Source organism: Nanorana parkeri, unplaced genomic scaffold, assembly GCF_000935625.1.
Source record: "Nanorana parkeri isolate BGI_ZX_2015 unplaced genomic scaffold, ASM93562v1 scaffold537, whole genome shotgun sequence".
Taxonomy (NCBI): Eukaryota; Metazoa; Chordata; class Amphibia; order Anura; family Dicroglossidae; genus Nanorana; species Nanorana parkeri.
Genome location: NW_017306805.1, coordinates 1032414 through 1044115, shown reverse-complemented (window position 1 = coordinate 1044115; position 11702 = coordinate 1032414). Strand labels below are relative to the sequence as shown.

General features: G+C 41.4%; 1 protein-coding gene across 1 annotated transcript; it reads right to left on the bottom strand.

The window, feature by feature from the left end:
• Positions 1-289: 289 nt before the first annotated feature.
• LOC108791246 (cocaine- and amphetamine-regulated transcript protein-like) lies at positions 290-10871 on the bottom strand. The gene is made up of 3 exons (XM_018561676.1): positions 10683-10871; positions 3543-3626; positions 290-794 (listed from the first exon to the last, which is right to left on the bottom strand). Exons 1-3 carry the CDS (start codon positions 10812-10814, stop codon positions 687-689), a joined length of 324 nt encoding a protein of 107 aa, XP_018417178.1. The 5' UTR covers positions 10815-10871; the 3' UTR covers positions 290-686.
• Between the last annotated feature and the right edge of the window lie 831 nt (positions 10872-11702).

Sequence of the window (11702 nt, the reverse complement as noted above, 5' to 3'; positions counted from 1 at the left end):
ACAGAGATGTACAGTACATTGAAAAGCAGTATAATAGGACAGAACTCACTGCAGAGAAGAGAAAAGTATTTCTTCAAGTCTTTAAAGGAAAACTCCAGTTTTGTGAATTAGTAGAACATAATTGCTGCACAAGCCATTTTGTAAGTGAATGTTATTCAATGTAATTTTCCATTCACCAGGGTTTTGTAAAACAAATGTATTTTCCTTGCAACCATTGCAACAAAAGTACTTTGTCCCAGAATTCCCATTCACTTGCTCCTGCAAATGGGTCAAAGTCCCTGTTCTTTGTGTTTTCGTTTTTTTTGGCTCAGAAGTGATATGTCTAAAAGTATGACAAGGATGTAAAGGCAGAACCTCCCAATTAGCATTATATTTGAGCAAGTGCAATGGAATGGCCAAGCTCACTATTTAAAGGACAGAGGTAAGAACCTATGTTTGCCAGAATGCTTGCGTTTCAACAAAACTGGAGTTCCACATCAATGCTTAGTCTATTAGGTTTGTATTTGTTGCGTGTAAACTGAAAACATGCTGTTGCTAAATGGGTTATCTTGCATTTGTCATCTTCGGTGGAACACATAAAAAGATGAAGTAAAAACAGGAACACATAACAGATCAAGTCGTCTCTTGCTTGCCAGAATAATTCTCTCCTCCAGTTTTGCATGTCACTTTGTCAAATGCACCTTTGTTTACAAACATTTGAGAATATAGAAGTTACAAGTGGTTCCCCTTGGGCAGTTGCAGAGCTTTCCAATCCGCGCACCTTTTCTTACTGCACACTGTTCACCTGCATCACACTAAAGGGACATAAAAGACATTCATACATTTAAACACACAACTTCCAACAATGCTGAACAACTGCAACACAAAGTGCAACATTAAAAGAGTTTCTTGATGAAAAAATATTAAATAATGCTATACATCACTTTTTGTTTAGTCTATTCCAACCCAAAATCTTACTTTTACATAGACTAGTATATATATGTGTATATATATATACATATATATATATATATATGTATATATATATACACATATTTTTCTCTACATATATAATTTTGTTTTTTGGAACAGAGATTCCCATTCTGCAGCAGACTTGGGCCTGAGACTAAAGGTATGTGAAAGGGTTTATTGCTGTGATTGAGACAGAAAAGCATCCAACACAGTGTGCCACAAAGGCAGCATTCTGTCCTCATCTGGATTACACTACAGGAGGGAGGCTTGCTGGGAAAAGCCATAGAAAACGATTGACAGCCATGGCTTGAACTGCTGACCACTTGCAGATTTCTTCTCTGCAGAGGAGATCGGTGACCGGGACTTTACTAGTCTTCTGCTAAAAAAATCCAGTTTGGCTAGGTCTTTTTGGTTGTTTTAGAAAGGGGTTCTTTCACTGTGGCAGTAAGCCCTCGTTCACACCTGAACGTTTTGTAGCGCGTTCTACGCTCGACAAACGCTCTACAAAACGCTCAAAAATATAAATCTCATTGTATTCAATGGTCTCGTTCCCACCTTGGCGTATTTCCGCCCGTCCCTAACGCGCTACAAAACAGCCCACGCCTGAAAAGGTACAAGTACTACTTTGGGCCGTTTTGTTGCGCGTTTCCATTGGGATACAGCCAAGTAGCCTTCGGAAACGCGTGACTGTCGCGCAACTTTTTTACACATGGGGCTTGTTAGCTCTTGTGTGATAGCAATAAAGTTAAGTGAAAAAAAATTGATAAATTATCAAATAAACATTTATGAAAAAATAATAATGAAAATTATAAAAAGTAAAAGCGAGTAAAATAAAAAAATAAATAAAAAATGTATAAAAGAAAAAAAGTGATAAAAGTTTTTTTTTAAATTAGAGGTGCACAGAGCCGTCAATCTCTTTTTCTGTATCCCCTGCTATCAATGAACAGGAATCCTCTATACTGAGTGTTCCTGTCCATTCATAACATGAGGACATTGAGTATGATTACTATAACCACAATCATGAATGAACACGAAGTGATGTAGATTACTTCCCATTCATTCATAATTGAGGATATAGTAACCGGGTCCCTGAGGTTTCTAGTTACGCCTCTGAAAGGCAGTATGTGCAGGAGAGGAGGGTGGTTAATATTAGAGGGGGCAGTATATGCAGGAGAGCATTGCAAAGGGTATGAGAGGGTGCAATTTGTGTAGAAGAGTGCAGAGGGTACGATGGAGGACAGTATGTACAGGAAAGGAGTACAAAAGGTATGACAGCAGGCAGAATGTGCAGAAGAGGAGTGCAGTATTCGTTGGAGTCTGGTATCTGGGGTGTGATTTATGAGCAGTTTTTTTTAACTGTAAAGAAACACAGTACATGCGTCAGTACCTATGTTGCAGTTGTAAGACACACCTACAACAAGTAAGGTGTTGCTTAGCAGCAAGTTAGTGGAAAGTCCACAAATAACCTTACAAGGATTGTATCCCTTTCTCAATCGGTCAAAAACAAATGCTGAGGCTGGAGATGCACTGTAAGTCCATCTTAAAGACAGCTGCGCTAACCATATCACTGTGACTGAGACTGAAAAGCATCCAACACAGTGTGTTGCAAGGGCAGCATTCCATCTGCATCTGGATTGCACTACAGGAAGGGGGCTAGTTGGGGAAAGCCATAGAAAACAGTTGGCGCCATGGCCGGAATTTTGACACAACACCTTGCCCACATCTGTTTGGCTCAGTGCACAATTTTAGACCAGTGGTCTGTGAGGCACTTGACAGGTGTCAGAATGGTCTGCCAAGTGCCCATAAAAGTGTAAACACTTTCTCTTTTTAGATAACTACATTAAAAAGCTGACTCTTAATACAAAGCCTTTCCTGAATGCAGGTCCATCTAAGATCTTTGATCTACCACCTACCACCCCACCTGCACCTTCCATTTTAATAATAGATTACAGCTTTTTTATCTCCAGCATCTGATCCTTGGGGTTCACTATCCCAAATTATTTAGCTGTTCAAAGTTTTAAGCATGTTTTTAAACTACATATCTTTAAGGATGGATACAAATGCATTTCTCTGCTTTCGGTTACCTAATTCCGTCAATGTCCCTTTCATCAAAATGTGCCCCATGTGCACTTTTTGATGTCATTTTATAGTCTAGCTGGCTGACTGGTTCATTCAGCATTAATATAAAATAATTATGTGCTTCAATTAGATAATGGCAGCTTGTTTGTACAGATAAGTTCCTCATATCTTGCTTGTTCCATTTCTTTAAGTGGCTTTTTGCTTGCGGGTAGAACCATTGTGCCTTTGTTTCATTACTTATTATCTTATTCTGGATATGTTTTATTTGTGATTTACTCACATTGTAAAGCATTGAAGAACATTCTGGCCTTATACAGTATAAACAGGAAATAATATTCAGATATACACACATTTAGTATGATTTTACTATTTAAAAAACCTGTATTGACTATAAAAATGGAGTAGAAAATGTAAAACAAAATATAGGAAAAAAGTATAATCAGTGAAAATATTTGTTTTATGTGTTTCTTGTGCTTAGCCACACCCGCATTCTCCACTAGGCTTTTCCTTACCGAAGGCACCCATCCCAGCTTTTTGTCCAGAGGAAGGATTCTTTTACTTTTGAGTTTTTCCAGGACGTCTTGTAAAGCTTCTATCTATGTAAAATATACAACATTAATGGAATTAAGTTTAGTAAAAGATTAATATTGCATTGATTAAACAGAGATATTATAAACACTCATGGCATACTCATGTAATTTTTTTTTGTGTAAGTAAGACCATTAGAGGTCTGGAATATCTGAAATTGAATAATAAAGTGTACGGATCTGCATTAAGTTCACTCCAGAAAGGATGCCAGGGAGATCACAATCGATATAATCAATAAAAAGTATTTTTAAGTGTCTTGGAATTATTAGTATTATACGGGATTTATATAGCACCAACAGTCTGCACAGCGCTTTACAAAACTGAGGGAGACAATACACAGCGCCAACTACGACCTCACCAGCGAGGCACATCGTGAGGCACCGGCCATCATCGAACAGACAAAAAAAAGAAAAAAAAACGATACAATTTTAGTACAAGAGGTAGGAGGACCCTGCTCGTGAGAGCTTACTATCTAGTAGAATTCTCGGTTCCTAGGACACTCTGGGGTCTATTCACGAAGCTGCTGAAGGATCTGGCCATAGCTTCGGCCGATCCTTCGGCTAGCTTCGGCCCCAGGACCCCTTCGGTTCATTAGAACCGAAGGGGTGCTGTACGGGCTATTCACAATAGCCCGTACAGCTCCCGATTGTGGCCGAGCGGCTCAGCCGAGCCGAACGCATATGCATCGGCTGGGCTGATCCGTGCTGAAAGCCTGCTTCTGGCAGCTGGGCGGAGCCAGCCGTGATCTTACGGCTGGCTCCGGCCACTTTCAGAGAGATCAGCATCCCTGGTTACCTGCTAACCAGGGACACTGATCTCCAAACATCTAACTCTCCCTGGCGGCCCGGGAGTCTCCTGCTCCCGGCCGCCAAGGAGAGAAACACTGCTGTGTCTTTTTTTCTTTATTCTGACACGATCGATGTCAGAATAGAAAGAAAAAAAAAAAAATTTCCCTTTGAAAAGCATTGGTGGTCCCTCTGAGGGACCGAGCAGAACAGCCAAGCCGAATTCCCGCTGAGCGGCATATTTAAGAATAGCCCGAACAGCAGTGAGAAACCAGATGTTGGATCGGCTGAGTCGAACTCCTTCTGCACTTCGGGTCGGCCAAACATGCTGGGCATGTTCGGCCGACCCGAAGCCACTCGAAGCAAGCCGATGTACGGCTGAAATCAGCCGTACCAGCCTGAAGTGGATAGCCGAACAGTGTTCGGCTCACTTCACTTCAGATCGGTCATTCACTCGGCTGCCCTCGGCAGCTTAGTGAATAGACCCCTCTGACTGCAAACCGTAATGCCTCTTGTTGAGAGCTGACCCATCTCCTCCTACACCTTTCAATGGGTACATCCTTATGATGAGTAGCATTGCTAGTCATTACAAAGGTGTGGGACGCAATAGAGGGTGAGACAGTTCTTAGTATTACTAGTAAGTGTTGAAGTTTGCAAACTGAAGCGAAGAATCTCTCTAAAAAATGCTGTGCATTTTAAACAAGGAATGTAAAAGTGGAAATCAGCTCACATTGATTAAAGTGCCTGCTTGCTTGCAATTTTTTTTTTTTTTAAGTTTAGTTCCATTTTAGGCACAAAATGCAATATTGATTCCCTTTAAATTGTGATTTACTCCTTTTCACTAGACCAGGAAAGTGTTTTCTTATCTGTTTTATAAGTGCAAAAAATACCTGTTGATTTAGAAATCTTGTCAGCTGATGTCTTTCTGTGCACAAGGAGGATTTATGGAGATGAGGAGGTGGGAAGGAGATGAGGAGAGGTCTGTGTTCTTTGTAAAGCTGGTCATACATCTTACAACCATCGCACGACTTTCGTTGTGCGATGGTTGTAAGGTAATTAAAATCTCATACGATCTGCATATCTTGGACAGACCGATCGTACTCGCAATCATTGCAAGCCCTCCCCGCTGAGGGGAGGGATTCCGATGATTGCAGTGCTAAGCGGGCTTGCGCACACCAGCCCGTTCGGCATTTGTCTTCTGAGCATGCCACTAACCCGCCGACAATCTTACAATTTTCGGCAGGTTTTCAAGTGTGCTCCGAAGACAAAAGACGTGCGACCGTACAGTAGAAACGGTCACACGCCTTCCATACACCTGCCGATTATCGTACGATTGCGGGATCACCCATGATTATCGTACGATAATCGGCAGGTGTATGGGCACCTTAAGTCAACAGAAAAGAAGTAGACAAGGCTGACACTATGTGCTTTTGAATTCATAAAGTGTCAAGAGCAGTGATGGATCTATGGAACATGGGGCCCTGGTGCAAGATTTTCTATTGCCCCCCCCCCTTCGGCTCTTACAATGCCAGCCCTGCTCACTTATAGCCGTTACCATTTTGCAGCATTTCTGTATAGAGAACTACAACTCCCAGCAATACGCTCTACAGAAATGCAGAATGGTAACAAGTATAGAGAACTACAACTCCCAGCAATACTCTCTACAGGAACGCAAAATGGTAACAGCTATAGAGAACTACAACACCTAGCAATACGAGAGTATTACAGAAACGCAGAATGGTAACAGCTATAGTATTACAGAAACGCAGAATGGTGCAATACACTCTACAGAAACACAGAATGGTAATGGCTATAGAGAAATACAACTTCCAGCAATACTCTCTACAGAAACGCAGAATGGTAATGGCTAGGGATGTCCCGATACCGATGCTAGCATCGGAATCGGGCCTGATACAGGGCATTTTGACAAGTACTTGTACTTGTCAAAATGCCCCGATGCCTAGCGCCGAAGCTTGCACTATGTTTTTTTTTTCTTCTTACTTACCTCGCCGAGCGTCGCGTCACTGCTGCTCCTGTGGGCGATCGGCGAGGTAAGTAAGAAGAAAAAAAACCCAGCAGCGGCCAGTCAGCGCTGGTCCAGTGGGACGAGCTCCAGGTGGGGTTCTAATTTAGATGGCAGGGACTACAACTTCCCGCATAACTCTCTATAGAAACGCGGAATGGTAACGGCTATAGGCGACTACAACTTCCAGCAAAACTCTCTACAGAAGCGCAGAATGGTAACGGCTAAGAGAAATACAGCTTCCAGCAATACTCTCTACAGAAACACAGAATGGTAATGGCTATAGAGAAATACAACGTCCAGCAATACTCTCTACAGAAACGCAGAATGGTAATGGCTATAGAGAAATACAACTTCCAGCAATACTCTCCACAGAAACGCAGAATGGTAATGGCTATAGGGGTCTACAACTACCAGCATTACTCTCTACATAAATGCAGAACGGTAACAGCTATAGGGGACTACAACTTCCAGCAATACTCTCTACAGAAATGCAGAATGGTAACAGCTATAGGTGACTACAACTTCCACCAATACTTTATACAGAAACGCACAATGGTAACAGCTATTGGGGACTACAACTTTCAGCAATACTTTATACAGAAATGCGGAATAACTCCATAGAGGACTACAAAACATGGCACAGAACAGGCACATAGAGAAGATTAAAGCAGTCACCTCATCTCCCCCTCCTCGCGGAGGAAACATTGTGTAGCTGAGAGAAGCAGCGGGCTGTGTAATCAGCAAGCTGCTCGCTGGGTCCTCCCGGCCAAGGCCCCAGTGCTGCCTCACAGTGTGCTTGAAGGCTGCTCTGCCTCACTTCCGTGTGGCCAGACGGATGGTCAGTGGCCGCTCCCCACAGCATCAGGCACCGGTGCAGCAGCATCAGGCACCGGTGCAGCAGCACCGGCTGTACCGGCAGTAGTTCCGCCCCTGGTCAAGAGTAAAAAAATACACACCCTTGAATTCATAGTGGCAAGTGTGCCATAGAAAAAAAACTAAAGTTTATGACCGGTTTATGCAGCTGCCAGAAACATGTACATGATTTTGTCGCATGGAGGTATGGTGAGGGAAGTCACTGAGGCTGGACAATCTATAGTGAACACTGCATCCTCAGTTGCATGTTTAGCCACCAGGCCGTTTCTAGGATGGTGTTGGCTGCACAGTGGCATTGGTTTCTAGGAAACATTTTGTTTCGGACCGATTCTAATTTTTGTTTTCGAATTACAGATCCGAAATTCGATTTGGTATGTTAATCAGAATTCGGATCGATACAAATTTTTCTTTTTCAGTTCAGATCAATTCGGATGGGGTTCTTTAATTAAAAGTTAAATGAATACATTTTTGGGGGAGGTTTTTTTGTGGTTATTTTAGTTCGTACTGGTCCTTTTTAGTCTGTACTGGTCATTTTAGTCCTCGCTGGTCATTTTAGTCCGTACTGGTCCTCTTAGTGCATACTAGTCATTTTAGTTCTGTACTGGTCATCTTAGTTCATATACTAGTCCTCTTAGTTCGTACTAGACATGTGCGATTCGTTTTGTTACGAATCGAAATTCGTACGAATTTACTGAAATTCGTAAATTCTGAAGCATCCGAAATCCGAATTGCAGTTTTCGAATTATATCCGAAATATGAAATTCCGTTGACGAATTTCGGATCCGAATTTCATTGAAACGGGAACTAATATTACCCCTGGGAAATTAAGTTGAACAACATGACAATGATGAAGTTAAAAAGCAAAATACCTTTGTTAATATTGGAGTTGATGCCTTGATGGTAGTTTTTTTTTTTTTATCCGAAATACAAAATCCGTTAACGGAATTTCATATTTCGTTTGGTTGACCAATCAGAGGTTTTCTCTTCTGCTGCTGAGGGTTGCATTACAATACAGGCAGGAAATACGAAATTCCGTTAACGTATTTTCGTTCCGTCAGTTTTCTGATCTATGAACTGTCAGTCATTTTTTAGTTTTTTTTTTATTGTTTTGCAGTCATAGCAACACATTGTGAAAGTGGAGCAAACAAAACAAGAATTACCTGAATCTGTATAAGAAATATTGACAAATCTGTCACACGACTTTCATTAATTAGTTGCTGGACTTTTTAAAGAGACCCTACCACTAGAAAAGTGTCACAAATGCTATACTGAATTGCTCCCTACTGTGCTTTCACATCAAAGAGAAAGGCAGGAGCACTATATGTCTGGAATTCACAAAGGGTGTCATGAAAACAAGAAACATGTCTCCCGTCCATGCAACAAGTGGCGCAACTTGAGACACATTCATGTAGCTGTTGGAAAGGTGTCTATAAATCTTTGCAGGATTGCATCTGGCACAGTTTTGTTTGCAACACAATACTTACACGTGTGACACAGTTTATGCCAACATGGAAGAGGTCTTTTTTACCTCCACTTTCCTCATCATCAAGATGGTGGTATTCCTTAAGGAATTTGTCACAGCCATTGTGCCAGAATGTAACAGTGTCCCACATGGGAAATACCTGAAATACCTGAATTTGTCATCAGAAATAAGTGTTGCACGGCTTTTATTTATATTACACTTTCTAATATGGCCATAGTGCCAAAGAGTCACAAATGTTTTATTAAATCACCCCTATATTTCTGGCACTTGCAAAAACATAGGGAAAATGTGCATGTAATTCCAGAGATGTGCAGAATGTGTGTGTTTTTTTTGAATAATTCTCAAGAATAGATACCGGTAGTTTGTATGGGGTTTATACTGCTGACTTCCTTCTGAAAATGTTGCTGCCTGCCTTTCATGCTGAACCCCTGGCTTTAAGATGAACTTTACGCACCAATTTAATGTCTCCCAAAACAGTTACTTTTAAGGGATTCCAACTGTCAAGGTTGCCAGCGTGTTTATTTCTGCTCTCAACTGAACCTTCATGCCCTCAAATGGCTGGTGTCATAGCTGATCAGATGCACCATGGCAACTGCAATACAAATGGCAAAGATGGCACCTTTCTTGGCTATAAAGGATAGGAGGTTGTATTTGCGCTTTCAGTATTTTCACTAACCTGGGACATGTAGCTCAGGAATATCACAGAATGGTCAGAGGTATTTACAGTATCTGCATAACTGTTCCAGGTGACTCAAAGTGTTGAAGCCAGAGGACCAACTTGACAACCAGTCAACTAGCCCTTTTAGAAGAATATCAGCAATGATAGCGTCCATGTTTCTCTCATGATAGGTTTCCATTAAGCTTGGAACACAGCTACCATCCTCTCAATGTACTTTAGTTCAGCTACTAGGTACTGTACATTAGCCAGACATCATCAGTTTGCATTTACATGTCATCAGTGTATTCCCCAGTGCCTTACAAGGTACAGGTATTCAAATACAGTTATTATTATAAATTACAAATGTTATGTACGCATGTAAGTACTAAACGCAGAATTTATAAACACGCTTTACATGCACAAACATGTCATCTTATCCTACCCTTATTGTAAAAGAAGAATACTGAAAGTCAAGTGGACTTATAGGAGATGGACTCTGAAGGAGACCTAAATGCTTACTATACTTTTAAAAAGCTTAATCCTAATGACTTCTCCCTCATGCTAACTAAACCCCCTTGCATTTACTTTAAATCAGGGATATGATCTAGGAGCCTACACCATATGGAGTGGCACTTAGAGAAGCCTCCCTACAGGCTTACAAGTAAAGAGTTTTTACAATCTGGCATCTGAAGAAGTTCAGAACACCCCTGGCAGTCTGCTCCCTGACATTGCATCTCCCGGCATCTCCAGCACCCCTACCTCTGTACCCCTGACTCTGAATCTCCGTGCCTTCCAGCACCCCTGACACTGAACCCCAACACCCCAGACACTGCACCTTTATGCCAGCTAGCAACTCAACTGGTGCATATTCCAACATTTCAACAGTCAACGCCCTCGTCATCCCTCCACCGCATTGGCTTCTGGATGGTCTCTTACAGTCCTCACATACGAAGCGGGGGTATGGGCCCTGCATTGCACGTGATGACGTTTGTGTGGGGGGGGGGGGGAGGCTGCATGTGCCAGTCTGGGAGACAGCGGGGATCAGGTAAGTAAAGGTATTTTTTCCCAGGTCTCCTAGATCTAAACAAGCAGTCAACCCTTGCAGTGCGTGGACTGCCTCCACACTGCAAGGGGAGTTTTTCTTTTCTTTTCCTGGAAATAGGCTTTAATTGAAAACTACCTTCATTTTCACTAATGTATTTCAGTCAAGATTTAATCAGGTAAAAGAAACATCCTTACCAGTTCTTTTTCCTCCTGGCTGTTGTTATCAGAGGCCTCTGCAGACCTGATCCCAACGGTCTCATCGGCATATACAAGGAGTATTAAAAGATAAACAGAGACAATGAAGAGAGGTAGCCGACAGCTCACCATGGTGCTGATGTAGAGAATGCTTCTTTACTGAACTGTCTGTGGTCCTGATATGCTTTTTTATACCTCACCCCTAAAATATTACAGTTTATACAGACGTCAGTCCTATTCCACCATCAAAGGATGTGTTCATGTTTACTGTTTGCAGACATATGGCCCCTTTTCCTGACACTCACATTTTCCTATTAACCCATTGACTTTTACAGTGAACATCTGAAATATATATTGAATTAATTTAATAGAGATCATTGCAGCCATGCTCTTGGGAATCATATCAGATTAAGAGGTGGCAGGTTTTGTAAGCACTGTAGAATTAGAATTTATTACTTGATGCCAGACAAGTTTAACCCTGTACAAGAGATAACCAGTTTACATCTTTTGAAGAGAAACAAATAAAGGAAAGATACATGCAAAGTTAATAAAATTAACTAGCATCCTTTTCAGAGTAGAAGATATTGCAAAGGGTAATGAGGAATTTATACATACACATTTAAATGGTTATTTCAATTATTTAATCTTCTGTATCAATTTATTACACAGGTGCCAGCTGCTAACACACAACCGGGACCTGCACACTCCAAAACTTAAAGTGACACTAAACTCAGGAGTTAAATCTTAAAAATACTTTCATGTACCCTAACTATTAACAAAAATATATCTTATTTGTAGGGATGCACAGATACTTTTCGAGTACCAGTGCAGATACTTGTCATTTGCATGAGAACTATCAGGGCTGCAGCGGTTGCAGCTCGGACCTGGCTCTGGCACTCCACAACTGTCCTGAAATCATTAGTCTGCATTGTTTTAGAAAAACTGTCACATGACAATAAACAAAAATGTATCAGTACTCGTACTTGTAAGTACTCTGCAAGTACCAGTACTCGTACTCGC